Source organism: Geotrypetes seraphini, chromosome 9, assembly GCF_902459505.1.
Source record: "Geotrypetes seraphini chromosome 9, aGeoSer1.1, whole genome shotgun sequence".
NCBI classification, from domain to species: Eukaryota; Metazoa; Chordata; class Amphibia; order Gymnophiona; family Dermophiidae; genus Geotrypetes; species Geotrypetes seraphini.
In genome coordinates, this window is record NC_047092.1 from 82,198,522 (window position 1) to 82,214,443 (window position 15,922).

The following is a 15,922-nucleotide window of genomic DNA, read 5'->3' on the forward strand; positions in this document are numbered from 1 at the left end:
GGGTTCCTCTACACAGTGTCCCTTTAATGAAGGTTTATTATTAGATATGTACATCATCTATATTAGTGATTGCAAATTTGGGACCTGCTCAATCTTTTTTTTGCTCATCAGCTAGTGTTAGTATTTGTGCAGCCCCAGAAAATTTTTTTTCAGCCAATGTGGCCCAGGTAAGCCAAAAGGTTGAACACCCCTGTCTTAAACTATAAATGAATATAGAATTTGAGAATTATTGAGAGAAGATATTGTTTTTAGCAATTTCCTAAATTGATATTAAGAGGGTTGTCGCAAGTATATTGGTAGGCTATTTTTTTCTGTGAACTTGTTGAGGTGAAGGAAAAGTCAGCTTAAAGCATTGAACTAGAGAAGGAGCTTGATGTCAGATACTAACCCATTAGAGTTCTCTACATATATAGCCTTGTAGACTATACATGCAATTTTAAATGGTGTTTTTTTTTCATTGGTAGCCATTGTAACTCTGCTAATAGTGGACTGGTCTTTTCAAATGAACTTGAATGGAAAATAAGCCTAGCCACTGTATTTTGAAGTAGTTGCAATCTCTTGTGTTCTTTTTCTGTGACCATAGTATAGAGCAGTGTTTTTCAACCGCTGTTCCGCGGCACACTAGTGTGCCGCGAGATGTTGCCTGGTGTGCCGTACAGTCAGGGCCGCCATCAGGGCAGTACCACCAGTCTAGGGAGAGGGGCAGTCCGCCCCACGTGGACAGGAGAGAGCTGGACGGGGGATCCGCGGAGTTCAATACATCTCGAGCCGCGAGGCTCGTCTTCTGTTCCTGCCTGCCCTGCAGCTAACATATAGCCGATCGCAAGCGTTCCCCGATGTCAGCGCTGACGTCGGAGGGAGGGCTTAAGCAAAGCCTGCCCTCCGACGTCAGCGCTGACGTCGGAGAATACTTCCGTTCGGCTATTTGTGTGCGGCAGGGCAGACAGGAAGCAGAAGACAAGCCTCGCGGCTTGAGCGTCGTTTTGCTGAGAAAGTTGCAAAGATGGGCTGGTAGGCAAACACGGAACACAAAAGGGGGGAGGGAGTGCGTTTTGGACACAAGGCATGAACTTGGGAGAGAGGAATGGAGGGAAAGAGATGCTGAGGTGGGGGAGGAAATGCGTTTTTGGACACAGAAGGTATGGACTTGGGAGAGAGGAAGGGAGGGAAAGAGATGCTGAGGTGGGGGAGGGAATGCGTTTTTGGACACAGAAGAAATGGACTTGGGAGAGAGGAAGGGAGGGAGAGAGGAAGGGAGGGAAAGAGATGCTGAGGTGGGGGAGGGAATGCGTTTTTGGACACAGAAGGTATGGACTTGGGAGGGAGGAAGGGAGGGAAAGAGATGCTGAGGTGGGGGAGGGAATGCGTTTTTGGACACAGAAGAAATGGACTTGGGAGAGAGGAAGGGAGGGAGAGAGGAAGGGAGGGAAAGAGATGCTGAGGTGGGGGAGGGAATGCGTTTTTGGACACAGAAGAAATGGACTTGGGAGAGAGGAAGGGAGGGAAAGAGATGCTGAGGTGGGGAGGGAATGCGTTTTTGGACACAGAAGAAATGGACTTGGGAGAGAGGAAGGGAGGGAAAGAGATGCTGAGGTGGGGGAGGGAATGAGTGTTTGGACACAGAAGGCATGGACTTTGGAGAGAGGAAGGGAGGGAAAGAGATGGTTGTGTACACGGGGAATAGAAGAAAGGAGAATTTTTGGTCATAGGGAGGGAGTGAGGTACAGATAGTGGCATACCAGGGTGGGGGGGGCGGTCTGCCCCACCCCGGGTTTACGTCCCAAGGGGGTGCACAGCTGGCCACCCTCCAGTGTTGTCCCTAGGCCGGCAAACTGCGGCTTTTTAGCCACTTGAGTGCCACCGCCGCCAACGGTGTTGTTGGCGGTGGCAGCATTATAAAATACTTTCTTTGTGTTTATTTGATTCCTATTCAAGAGAATTACTTTATATATAGTCAATATAGGCACAGAGTTAAATTTTTTAACATTTTCTAATGGTGGTGTGCCTCGTGATTTTTTTCATGAAACAAGTGTGCCTTTGCCCAAAAAAGGTTGAAAAACACTGGTATAGAGAATTGCAATAGTCTAAACATGGGAGTAAAACAGCTTGCGCAACTATCTGTAGCAAATGCACCAAAGCCCATTTAGTTCCTATGGGATTTGGTGCATTTGTCATAGAAAAATTGCTACCGCGGCTTTCTAAAAGGGGCTCTAAAAGAGTAAAATTTTTGATTCTTTGTTAATTTTGTTCTTCTCTTCTTGCAGGCCATTACTGTCTGATGTTTCTTCCTTGCTACACTCTTCCTTGTCTTTGATAAAATCATTATTCCTACCTGTTCATTCTTTGCTCCCATTATGCCTTAACTTTCTCTTTTCTGTAACATATTTACTCATTTGTCTTTCTCTCATCTTCAGTCTCTGTTCTCTCTTTTCTCCTTACCAGGCAGTAGTTGCAATTTCTTGTGTTCTTTTTCTGTGATACCATAGTATAAAGAATTGCAATAGTCTAAACACAGGAGTAAAACAGCTTGCGCAACTATCTTTAGCAAATGCACCGAAGCCCATCCAGTTCCTATGGGCTTTGGTGCATTTGTCACAGGAGAATTGCTACTGCGGCTTTGTAAAAGGGGCTTTAAAAGAGTAAAATTTCTGGATCTTTGTTGTCTTCTTGCAGGCCATTACTGTCTGGTGTTTCTTCCTTGCTACACTCTTCCTTGTCTTTGATAAAATCATTATTCCTGCCTGTTCATCCTTTGCTCCCATTATACCGTTCCCTTCTCTTTTCTGTAATATGTTTACTAATTTGTCTTTCTCTCATCTTCAATCTCTGTTCTCTCTTTTCTCCTTACTAGGCAGATGTTGATTTACTCACAGGAAGTGGATGAAGACTGCAGCTCCTGTGAGGAGGATCTCTTTGTTCTGTGAGTTTCCTTCCCTGATTTTGTATAAATCTCTGCTATCCCACTGTCTATTGATGTACCTCAAGGCTCTGTCTTGGGCCCTCTCCTCTTCTCCATATTGTCAAAGGCACCTTCAGGGCAGTGGCTCTTGGGGATACCTGTGACAAGATACCTGTGGTTTGCCTATGGGCCAATTTGGACCACAAAGGAATGTCAGGAGGCACGTGAGCATAAACTTCACAGACATACTACCTTTAGTACAGTTTAGTACTGATTATTCTTTATTATTCAAACTAGACTTCTGACTCATAAGCCGCAATGCACAGTTCATCAGCAAAATAGATACCAAAACAAAATTGTCAGAAATCAAATTGTCTGAATACTCCTTGCAACAAAATAGTTTTTCAGAAAAACAACAAACAGAAAACCAGCTCTCAAAAGAGACCTTCAGCATTAGAAGTTTATGCACAGTCCAGCCTTGCTTTTGTCCACAGCCATGGGCAAGAAGAAAAAAAACCACATATACACAATGGTTTTAAACACTTTTCCATTAGGTAAGCTTTGTTGCCTTAAACAGTCCTTGGCTTCAGCAAGTCTCTAGCTTACTTCTGTAACAGCTCATTCATATAACACTGAAGAAACAGTTCCTTCTCAATGTGTAGTCAGGCTTGTGCAGGTTCTGGCAAAGTGGGTTGTCTGCTGGCCAGAGAATGTGTTTGTGCATTGGAATTAATCAATTATAAATCCTTCTTTCCCACCTACTGTACTAGAGGAGAGTTCCACGGCACAGGCTCAGTCCAGGGACTTCACCATCAAGTGGGGCTGCATTACCCTGCTTGTCTATCGGAGAACAAGCAACTGCTGTGAACTCTGGTTTTATACAAGTGTCCGAGGGGTCAGAGGTCATATTCTAATAGACCTATTCTTTTAAACAAGAGACTCACTAATGAACCAACAAACTCGGAGACCCCCCCCCCCACACACACACACAAATTAATGCTTAAAAAACCCCCAGATTACAATGACTATAATGCTAAAAAATATATAGAAAATCTTAATTTTAGTGCAATTTAAACCACTTTCATTTATAAACTGAAATCTCTTGTTAAAAATAAGTCTCTGGCAAGTTATAAAAACAAATTTTAAACAAAATATACTGCTTTAACATGCTTAAAAAGTATTTAAATGCCCCAATTTAAGCACAATTTATTTCCACATTCAATTAACATTGTATTCCATTGACGTTATCGGAAACTGCAGATCAACAGGAATCCATATTTATACTATATAAACTTATAAGTTTGTTCTAGTACATATAAAGCGTTTAACATATGTTTATAAATTGTAAATATGTAGAGCTTTTCTGGTTTGGTTACCTATATTGTGATCTTGGGCAGATTACTTAACCAGTGTTCCCCCTAAGTTGTGCATGTGTGCACACACGCAGCTAGCAACTGTGTGCACAGAATTTTCCATGACGTTCTTTATTGTGACCATAGGCTTGTTTTCCGAAACACGGACTGTGTTGGGTCTTTTGGTTTGTAAAAAGGTGGTATTAGTTACTACATTTAACATTGGGTAAAATAAAAATAGCCTGCATCTTGTACATATTGTCTGCATTCTTTTTGTTTTTGCTTACTGTTTCTGTACTGCAAACACCTGTTGGATTTCTTTTGTTGTTTGTTTTTAAAATCTGGTAATAAATAACCTGTTCTTGCTATTTTCCCAACACACTCTACTGAATGGTCACTCCTTGAGATAGGGCTCCTTTTACTAAAATGCGCTAGCGTTTTTAATGCACACAGCATTTTAGCGTGCGCTAAACCCACACTATGCTTCTAGAACTAACGCCAGCTCAATGCTGGCGTTAAGGTCTAGTGTGCGGGGCAATTTAGCGTGCGCTATTCCGCGTGTTAAGGCCCTAACACACCTTTGTAAAAGGAGCCCATAGTCTTTCTAGCCAACAGGTCATGTTGGAGAATCAATATTGAGAGAAGTTGTGTTCCGTTGAGCTTGGTGGTGTATATAGCTGCAGATGAGGAGAAATTATAAGTACATAAATGGATTTCTGTGATACTCAGTGAATCAGATTTTCAATAAAATACCTTTAAATTGTGCTTACTCTGCTTAATGTCTCCCCCATCCAAGCACAAAAGCACTATTATACTTCTTAACTATTATTGTTATTAGCAGTGAGAAAAGTGCTGATTATTTATTGGGATTTATTAACCACCTTTATGAAGAGATTCACCCAAGGTGGTGTACAGCAGCTATAGTTTAACATAAAGTTTACAATTTTGCTATATGATGCAGAGTTCCATGTTAGGTGTCATCGTTGAAAAGTCTATAAGCCATTATTAAGAAGGATCTGGGTAAATCCACTGCTTATTCCTAGGATAAGTAGCATAAAATCTGTTTTACTCTTTGGGATCTTGACAGGTACTTGTGATTTGGGTTGGCCACTATTAGAAACAGGATATTGGGCTTGATGGGCCTTCGGTCTGCCCCAATATAGCAACTTAATTTTTTTTTTGGACCAAGTATAAATGTAACTACAATAAATGAGATGAATTCAAAATCAGCAAACTGAAACCTAATAAAACTACTATGAAATGGTATCAAAAATATGCACATTTAACAGCAGTGAAATTCAAATAACAAAGATATAATACCTATGAAATGCCTAATAAGCATGCATTAGAACTTTCAGATAACATAGACAGAAACATAGAAACATGATGGCAGAAAAATGCCAAATGGCCCATCCAGTCTGCCCAACCATAGTAACCATTCTCTCTTCCTCTTTTTAAGAGATCCCATGTGCCCATTCTCACACTTTCTCAAATTCAAACACAGTCTCTGTCTCCAACACTTCTTCCGGGAGACTGTTCCATGCATCTACCACTCTTTCTGTAAAAAGTATTTCCTTAGATTACTCCTGAGCCTATCTCCTCTTAACATCATCCTATGCCCTATCATTCCAGTGCTTCCTTTCGAATGAAAGAGACTCGATTCATGCACATTTACGCCACGTAGGTATTTAAATTAGAGAGTTGCGCGGGGACAGAAATCCCACCCGTCCCCGCCAAAATCCCACCCTTCCCCACCCATCCCCGTGAGGAATCCCACCTGTCCCCGTGAAGAATCCCTCCGTCCCCGCGAGGAATCCCCTCCATCCCCACCCGTCCCTATAAACTTCAGAAATAGTTATTTCATTTAATTATGCTACTGAATTAAAGGCTCTGGTAGAGACCCATTTACAAATAAGCAAAGACACTTTATTAATTTGGAAATATTAATTGGGAAGAATACATGCTTTGTAAACAGGTTTCTACCAGAGCCTCTAATGTAAATATAAATACTCAGCTGATGAGGACCGCCAGGCTTTCAGCTGAGGACTTCCTCTGCAGTTGGCCGGGGGTCCCTTTTGCCAAGTTTGGCAGGCAGTAGTAGTGACCCTGAGTCACAGATGCTGACGTCGGAGGAAAGGCTTTGCATCAGTCATGTGCAGCATGCAGGGCCTATTTGGAAATACTGAGCACCCATGAGCTTGTGTCCTGAAAACTTTCTTTGCACGGAGGATCTGTTTGGTCTCTACAAACCACAGAATTGAGGATTTCTCCCCCGTCAAGTTTTTTTTTTTTTGCAATAATTTTTTGTTCCGATTCACCCGCCATGCCTGTCCCTGACATCTGGCACCGTCCGGCCTCTCCACTGCTACCCTTCCTGAACTGTTGGGTGGCGTGCCAGTTCCACGGGGAAAGGGGCATCTCCATCCAGGACCATGGCTTCTGCCAGCCCATCTCCATCCCCCTGTGCATGGACATCGCCTACAACCAGACCGTCATGGCCCTATATATTGAGCATTTTTCCATAACTGGCATCACCAAAATAAAGCAGTAAAAGCCCAAACAAACCAAGTATGGTTGGGTTTCAGGCTAGCAGATTCTCTGGTGCCTTTTCAGTTACTGTTACCTGGTAATTAACTGGAACTGCTGGGCCACAAGAACCAGGAGGACGCCGGCCTGGAGGTGCACCAGTTCTACCCGCTGGTGAAGATGCACTGCTCATCGGAGCTCAAGTTTTTCCTCTGCTCCATGTATGCCCCGGTGTGCCCGGTGCTGGAGCAGGCCATCCCGCCGTGTTGGTCCATCTGCGAACAGGTGCGGCAGGGCTCTGATGAACACTTCGGCTTCCAGTGGGCAGAGCCATTTGGAAGACTGGGGGGGGGGGGGGAGGGGGGTAGGTGCTGCTCTATGGAGCGGCCAAATACACCACCTCTGACCAGCCTTTCCACTGCTCATGGGTGCTTGGAGGAAAAGGACTGCAAGGCCCCTCACGAGCCGGACAGAGGTGAAAGCTACATGCCCTTCAGCCAGGAACAGATCTGTTAGCTACCCTTCACGTGACTGACTGGAGCCTTCTCTCCGACGCAAGTTTTGACGTCGGAGGTTAGACTTCCATTCGGCTAGTGTATGTGCTGCAGGACACAGGTAGGAAAAGAAGAGGAGCCTCTCTCTCGCTGCCTCCAACCCCGTGGGATCCCCGAGACCACAAGGGGGGTCCCCACGGGATCCCCGCAACCCAATGTGGCGTCCCCACGGGATCCCCGCGACCGATGGGGCATCCCTACAGGATCCCCGTGACCTGAAGGGGGAACCCATGGGATTCCCGTCATCCCCGTTCCCATGCAGCTCTCTAATTTAAATGTCTCTTATCATATCATCCCTTTCCCGTCTTTCCACCAAAGCATACATATTGAGATATTTAAGTCTGTCCCCATACGCCTTATGACAAAGACTACACACCATTTTAGTAGCCTTCCTCTGGACCAACTTCATCCTTTTTATATATTTTTGCAGGTGCGGTCTCCAGAATTGTACACAATATTCTAAATGAGGTCTCACCAGAGTCTTATACAGGGGCATCAGTACTTCCTTTCCTACTGGCCATACCTCTCCCTATGCACCGTAGCATCCTTCTAGCTTTCGCTGTCACTTTTTCAATCTGTTTGGCCACCTTAAGATCATCACATACAATCACATCCAAGTCCCGTTCTTCTGTCATGTAAAAAAGTTCTTCACCCCCTAAACTGTACCATTCCTTCGGGTTTTTGCAGCCCAAATGCATGATTTTGCATTTCTTTAGCATTAAATTTTAGATGCCAAATTTCAGACCATTCTTCAAGCTTCGCTAGGTCTTCTTCATGTTATTCACACCATCTGGGATGTCTACTCTATTGCAGATTTTGGTATCATCCGCAAAGAGGCAAATCTTACCTGACAGCCCTTCAGCAATATCGCTTATAAAAATGTTAAAAAAGAATAGGCCCAAGAACAGAACCTTGAGGCACACCACTGGTAACATCCCTTTCCTCAGAGCGATCTCCATTGATCACTATCCTTTGTCGCCTTTCATTCAACCAGTTCTTGACCCAGCCCATCACTTTGGAACCCATCCTGAGGGCACTCAGTTTATTTATTAGACGTCTGAGTGGAACACCGTCAAAGGCTTTGCTAAAATCTAATTACATCTAGTGCACTCCCTCTATCTAATTCTCTGGTCACATAGTCAAAGAAATTTATCAGATTTGTCTAGTGAATCCATGTTGCCCTTGGCCCTGTAATCCACTGGATTCCAGAAACTTCACTATTCTCTGTTTTAAAAGTGTTTCCATTAATTTGCTTACCAAAGAAACTGTAATTTCTTACTTCTACTTTTGTGTAGAGAGACCACATCTGCCCTTTTCCAGTCCTCCGGTACCACTCCCGACTCTAGAGACTCATTGAAAAGATCAGTCAGTGGAGCCACCAGAAGTTCCCCAAGTTTCTTCAGCATCCTCGGATGTACACCATCTGGCCCCATCACTTTGTCTACCTTTGTCAATCAGGGTCTACCACTACTCCATCCCTGTTCGTGTTTTGTGGTCCTTTCAGCCTTTTCTTTATCAGCTTCTACATATTTCTCCTCTTCACCGTTGAGTCTCACAATGCCAAGTTTGCACTTCTTCCTATCACCGATATATCTAAAAAATGTTTTTTTATCTTCCCATTTTACCATAAGCTATTTTTTCTTCCATTTGTATCGTTGCTTTCCTGACTACTCGACCAGCCTCTCTTAACTTTTCCAGATATTTTTGCCTGCCTTCCTCTTTCTGTGATCTTTTTTAATTTATGAAAGCTAACCTCTTATTCCTTACCTTCTCAGATACTAATTTTGAGAACCAAAGCAGCGTTCTTTTCCTCTTTCTTTTACTTACTTGCCTCACAAAAAGGTCTGCCGCCCTGACAATAAAATCACTGCATTTCTACCCACTGCATTTCTACTCTTTCTAGATGTTCCCATCCAGACAATTCCTTGACATAATCTGAACAAAGTTCATTTTTTAAAAGTCTAGAACCTTTACTTTTGAATGAGCCCTCTCTATACCCCTCTTGATATTAAACCGTACCATGCAGTGATCACTGGATGCCAGATAATCACTCACTGTATCATTGGAAACACTTTCCCCATTTGTAAGCACTATGTCCACAGTATGACCTCATTCCGCTTGGGTTCCATTGCCAACTGCTGGAACAGTTCTCCTTGTAGAGAATCCATAGAAACATAGAAAAAAGCAGCAGAAAAGGGCTATAGTTCACCAAGTCTGCCCATTCCAAGTATCCCCTCCCCTGAATTTACTCCCTTAAAGATCCCACGTGAGTATCCCATTTTCTCTTAAAATCCGTCACGCTGCTGGCATTTATCACCTGGAGTGGGAGTCTGTTCCAATGATCCACTACTCTTTCGGTGAAGAAGTACTTCCTGGAGTCGCCATGAAACTTCCCTCCCCTGATTTTCAGCGGATGCCCTCTGGTGGTCGAGGGTCCCATGAGCCAGAAGATATCATCTTCTGACTCGATGCGTCCCGTGATGTATTTATATGTTTCAATCATATCTCCCCGTTCTCTTCTTTCCTTAAGTGAGTACAGCCGCAATTTTTTAAATCTTTCTTCATACGTGAGATCCTTGAGCCCCAAGACCATCCTGGTGGCCGTTCGCTGAACCGACTCGATCGTCAGCACGTCCTTTCGATAGTGTGGTCTCCAAAACTGAACACAGTACTCCAAGTGAGGCCTCACCATGGCTCTGTACAACGGCATCATAACTTCAGGTCTCCTGCTGACGAAACCTCTGCGGATACACCCCATCATTTGTCTTGCCCTGGAGGAAGCCTTCTCCACTTGATTGGCAACCTTCATGTCCTCACTAATGATCACCCCTAGGTTGCGTTCCACCGTGGTCCTAACCAAGGTCTCACCATTTAGTACATAAGTTCTACGCGGGTTTCTCTTACCCAGGTGCATTATCTTGCATTTTTTAGCATTGAAGCCTAGCTGCCAAGCAGTTAACCATTGTTCCAGCAGCAGTAGGTCGTGTGTCATATTATCAGATAATAAGCTTTTGCCTATTATGTTGCAAAGTTTGGCGGCGGCGTCGAACAGTGATACCCTTCCTCTAAGTCCTTGCGTCATATCTCTTATGAATAAGTTAAATAGAATCGGACCCAGGACCGAGCCCTGCGGCACTCCACTGATCACGTCCGATGCTTCGGATGGGGTACCGTTCACCACCACCTTCTGAAGTCTACCGCACAGCCAATCCCCAACTCATGTTGTTAGAGTGTCTCCTAATCCTATCGATTTCAGCTTGTTCAGTAATCTTTAATGAGGGACGCTATCAAATGCTTTACTGAAGTCCAAATATACCACGTCCAGTGACTCTCCGGCGTCCAGTTGTCTAGAAACCCAGTCAAAAAAGCTAATCAGATTAGATTGGCAGGATCTACCCTGGGTGAACCCGTGTTGGTGTGGATCACGCAGTTTTTCTTCGTCTAGGATTGTGTCAAGATTCTGTTTGATCAGTGTTTCCATGAGTTTACACACTATAGACGTGAGACTCACTGGTCTGTAGTTTGCTGTCTCTGTCCTGCAGCCCTTTTTGTGGAGTGGGATTACGTTGGCGGTTTTCCAGTCCAAGGGGACCCTTCCTGTGCTTAGGGAAAGATTGAAAAGAACAGATAATGGTTCTGCCAGGACTTCCCTTAACTCCCTGAGCATTCTGGGGTGTAGGTTATCCGGTCCCATGGCTTTGTTTACTTTGAGTCTTGATAGTTCGTCATAGACGCTACTGGCATAAATTTGAAATCTTGAAACGGGTCTTTCTGGTTATCTCCCGTCTGCAGCTGTGGACCAGCTCCCGGCGCTTCGCGGGTGAACACTGAACAGAAGTATTTGTTTAGTAGTTCTGCCTTCTCAGAATCTGATTCCGCAAAGTTACCGTCCGATTGCTTCAGGCGTACTATCCCATCTTTGTTTCTTTTCCTGTCACTAACATAGCTGAAGAAAGATTTATCCCCTTTCTTAATTTTCCGTGCTAGCTCTTCCTCCATTCGGAGTTTGGCTTCTCTGACTGCTGTTTTGACAGCTTTAGATCTGTCTAGATAGTCCTCTTTCGCCCCCTCTCTGCCTAAATGTTTGTAGGTGATAAATGCGTCTTTTTTCTGTTTAACTAGGTCTGAAATTTCTTTACTGAACCATTGGGGTCTTTTGTTTCTCCTGCGTTTACTTACTGTCTTTATGTATCGGTCTGTTGCTTCGTGTAGGATGGACTTCAGAGATGACCACATATCCTCCACAATGTCAGATATTGCTTGTTTATGTAGCTCCTGATGGACAAAATCTCCCATGCGGTTGAAGTCTGTGCCTCTAAAATTGAGAACCCTTGTTGCTGTGTTTGTCTTAGGGAAACCTTTCTTGAGGTTGAGCCATACCATATTATGGTCGCTGGAGGCCAGTGTGTCTCCTACTGAGACTTCCGTGACGCTATCTCCGTTGGTGAGAACTAGGTCTAGTAACGCCTGGTCCCTGGTGGGCTCCAATACCAATTGCTTGAGACGTGCACCCTTTATGGAGGTTAATATTCTTTTGCTGCTACCCGTAGTCGCGGAGAATGTGTTCCAATCTGCATCTGGCATGTTGAAGTCTCCTAGCATTACTGTGTCCCCGCGCAGTGTGATGTTCTCTATGTCCTCGATTAATTCCATGTCTTTGTCCTCCTGTTGCCTGGGAGGTCTATATATCACCCCAAGGTATAGGCATTTTTCATTCCATCTGGTCAGGTTCACCCAGAAGGATTCCCCGGTGTATCTAATATCTGTGATTCTGGTGGTTTTGATGCTTTCCTTAGTGTATAGCGCTACTCCTCCTCCCAATTTACCCTCTCGGTCGCAACGAAGTAGGTTGTACCCTGGTATAACCATATCCCACCCATGCGATTCCGTGAACCAGGTTTCGGATATCGCTATCACGTCAAGATCGGCGTTTGTTATCTCAGTCTCTAATGCTAGAATTTTATTGCCCAAGCTGTGTGCATTAACATACATAGCCCTCCATATCTGTGAAGAGATTCCTTTACAAGCTAGTGTGGCTCCTAAATTATCAGTGATATTTCTCCCTGAATTATTGTGGATATCATTGGTACTTACCTTAGACTTGGTAGTGTGAGTGCGACTTGCCTCCTCAGGGTGGTTTCTTACTGCTCTGGGATATAAGTATGTACCCTCCCCCAACTTACCTAGTTTAAAGCCCTATGGAGTAGGTGGGCCAATCGATGTCCAAATACGTTTCTACCTCTTCTGGTTAGGTGGAGTCCGTCTAGTCCTTGTAGTCCCTGGAGCGTCTCGCCGTGGTTTAGGAATCCAAAGTTCATTTCTATGCACCATTCTCGGAATCATTCGTTAGTCCGTTGAATACGCTCTTCTCTAGCTCTGCCTTTGTTTCTTACTGGAAGAATTGATGAAAAGACCACCTGTGCTCCTATCTGCTTCAACTTCTTTCCCAGCGCTCCAAAATCTCTGGGGATGTTCTCTGTGGCATTCCTAGCAGTGTCGTTTGTGCCTACATGGATGAGAAACATGGGAAAATGATCATTAGGTTTTAGAATTTTGTCTAGGTTAGTGGTAATATCCTGGATCCTGGCTCCAGGGAGACAGCAGACCTCTCTTGACTGCAAATTAGGCCTGCAAATTGGTCCCTCGGTGCCCCTTAGCATGGAGTCACCAATGACTACCATTCTTCGTTCCTTCCGAGGGGGCCGGTCTGCGTGCTCTGGATTTGACGTTGTGAGCTGGGTATCCTCATGAGTCCCTTCTGCTATTTCCTCGGTGGTTCCATCCTGTAAGATCTGAAATCTATTTCTGAGAGTTAGCTGTGGTATTGATGAACGGCTATCCTGTTGAAGAGAAAAAGAAGAAGAAGAAGAGAGTAAGAATGAGGTGGGTTTACTTCGCTTGCCCGTAGAGGATGTTACTAGTTGCCAGGGGGCAGCATCTCCAATCATCTCCTGTACTCCAATCGTTGTGTTTAGTGCTGTAGGTTTGGGCGTGTCGAGGATGGACCTGTCGTGGGTTCTCTCTGTGATGTGTGACAGTTCCAGGATGGCGTCGTCGATGAAGGCCTCGTCATCCCTGATGCTCCTCAGGCACTTTACCTCCTCCCTGAGGCTTAGTAGTTCCTGCAAGATATCCTCGCCTAAGTTTCCTAGCTCCTCTGTCTGTGTAGAGACTGTAGTGCACTTTGGGAGGGGGGGGAAGGTCTCGGTCTGCACTGAGACCTCTGCCCTCTGATTCATGTCGCCCTCTGCCTTTTGTTTACAGACCTTGACCATCCCCTGGGTCCCTCCCCTCCAGGATCTCCCTACTTCAAGAAGACCCCACAATTTGGATACCCCAATCAATATCTGGCATGTTGAAATCACCTATTAGTAAAACTTTTTTTTAGATATATTCTAAATGTCTACTATTAAATCTCTGTCCACTTCTTCCGTCTGTAAATGAGGCCTCTATATCATACCAATTTAAATATATTTACCATTCCCTCTTTCCAAATTGATCCACAGTGCCTCTTCCCTGCCCTACAAATCCTGCAATTGTGTGGCTTTAATATGATCTTTAACATATTACGCTACTCCCCCACCTTTTCTTCCTACCCAGTCTTTCCTGAACAGATTATAGCCTGGTATAACCACATCTCCATGATCGCCACTATATCCAACTTATCTTCTTCCATCACAGCTACTAGATCCAGAATCTTGTTTCCTTTACTTCAAGCATTAGTATAGATATGAAGCTACTGTTTTTCTACAATACTGCTTACCATATACCATATATACTCGAATATAAATCAAGACCCCTATTTTTCCCCCAAAAAGGAGGGAAAATACTTGACTCAAATATAAGATGGGCGGCTTAATATTCAAGTGTCCTACCCTATCAAGCTTTGCACCTAGCCCCCTTCCCTCCCTGCCAGGTTCTCCACCCTATCCCCCCTCCCTCCCAAGCTCCGCGATCTATCCCCCCTTTCTGCCCTGTCAATTGTACCTCCTCTCTGCCAATATCCTGCATGCTGCCACGCCTTCCATATGATCTGCCTGGAATCCCTGGTGGTCCAGAGGTGTAGCGGGCAAGAATGAGCTTTCTGCGCTCCTGAAAGTTCTGGTGGTTCAGCTGTACCGAGCAGGAGTGCACTTCCTGTACTACTGCTTGGCACTGAGCAGCTTCCTGAATCACTTCCGCTAATGAGACTTATTACAGCCATTCAGGAAGCCACTCAGCACTGAGTAGCAACGCAGGAAGTGTGCTCCTGCTCAGTATAGCTGAACCACCAGAACACGCAGTAGTGACTGGCTCAGCACTGGGGCAGGAGCACGGAAAGCTTATTCCTACCTGCTACACCTCTGGACCACCAGGGATTCCAGGTACACGGGTCATATGGAAGGCATGGTGGCATGCAGGATATTGGCAGAAAGGAGGTACAATGGACAGGGCAGGGAGGAGGGACAGGGTACAGAGCCTGGTGGCCCGGCGAAGGCCTTCAACATGTCCGGGAGGGGGGCGGGTGGGTACTGGCCTGAATATAAACCAAGACCCCCATATTTGGGCCAAATTTTTGGCCCCAAAATCTCAGTTTATACTTGAGTATATATGGTAGATGACAAGATGGGTATATATGGTAGAGGACAAGATGGGTGGTAGAGAGTCTGTTGAGATAAATAGAAGCTCAAGGCAAGTTGTTTGCATCTTTTATAGTATTGCAATTTTTCATTCTCTTCCTTTTGTTTTTTTGCACTGTATCTTTACCCCTTGATTCCACTACAGGTTTTTCATGGAACAGAACAACAGGATCTTCCAGACGCTGCTGGAAGTGTCTGCAAGCCAGGACAAGTCACTGACTGCAGAGCATGCACGAAGCATGGGCCTGGATCCCCAAGGTGACCGCAGTTTTTTGATGGACCTACTGGAGGTTTATGGCATAGATGTTATGCTTGTCATTGATAATCCTTGCTGCCCATAGACTTGGACTTGGGGAAGGGAATGGAGAATTTTACCACTGCTTAAAAATAAAAATAAAAAATCTATTTTTGGACTATAGAAATGTGAATTTCAACAAACAGAACCACTTGTAGGGTGTTTCTTTAAAAACCTGCTACAAAGAAGACAACAAGAATATTGCTATTTATAATTTTTAAAAGATTTTTATTTCTACTTTATGAAGTGCTCACAGAGGGCTTACAGGTAGTCTTGCGTTCTGTATGTAGGTATCATCACTTTGTGTTCCTCTTCTCATATTATATGTGTGATTTGGGACATAGTAACATAGTAGATGATGGCAGATAAAGACCCGAATGGTCCATCCAGCTTGCCCAACTTGATTCAATTTAATTTTTTATTCTTAGCTATTTCTGGGCAAGAATCCAAAGCTCTGCCCGGTACTGTGTCTCCGTCAAAGCTCACTCCAGCCCATCTACATCCTCCCAGCCATTGAAGCCCTCCCCAGCCTATCCTCAACCAAACGGCCATGTACCGGCACAGACCGTGCAAGTCTACTCGGTACTGGCCTTAGTGCTTCAATATTTACTATTATTTTCCAATTCTAGATCCTCTGTGTTCATCCCATGCTTTTCTGAACTCAGTCACCATTTTCC

General features: G+C 44.5%; 1 protein-coding gene across 6 annotated transcripts in view; it reads left to right on the forward strand.

Annotated features, from left to right (window-relative positions):
- The window catches only part of DENND11 (DENN domain containing 11), a 256,066-nt gene extending 240,366 nt beyond the window's left edge, over positions 1–15,700 (forward strand). For all 6 annotated transcript variants that reach the window (XM_033958013.1, XM_033958009.1, XM_033958010.1 and 3 more), the window contains 2 exons: positions 2,852–2,920; positions 15,096–15,700. In XM_033958013.1, the coding sequence (XP_033813904.1) occupies positions 2,852–2,920; positions 15,096–15,291 (265 nt within the window). In that variant the 3' untranslated portion in view covers positions 15,292–15,700. The remainder of the gene's footprint in view (positions 1–2,851; positions 2,921–15,095) is intronic.
- The last annotated feature ends 222 nt before the right edge of the window (positions 15,701–15,922 follow it).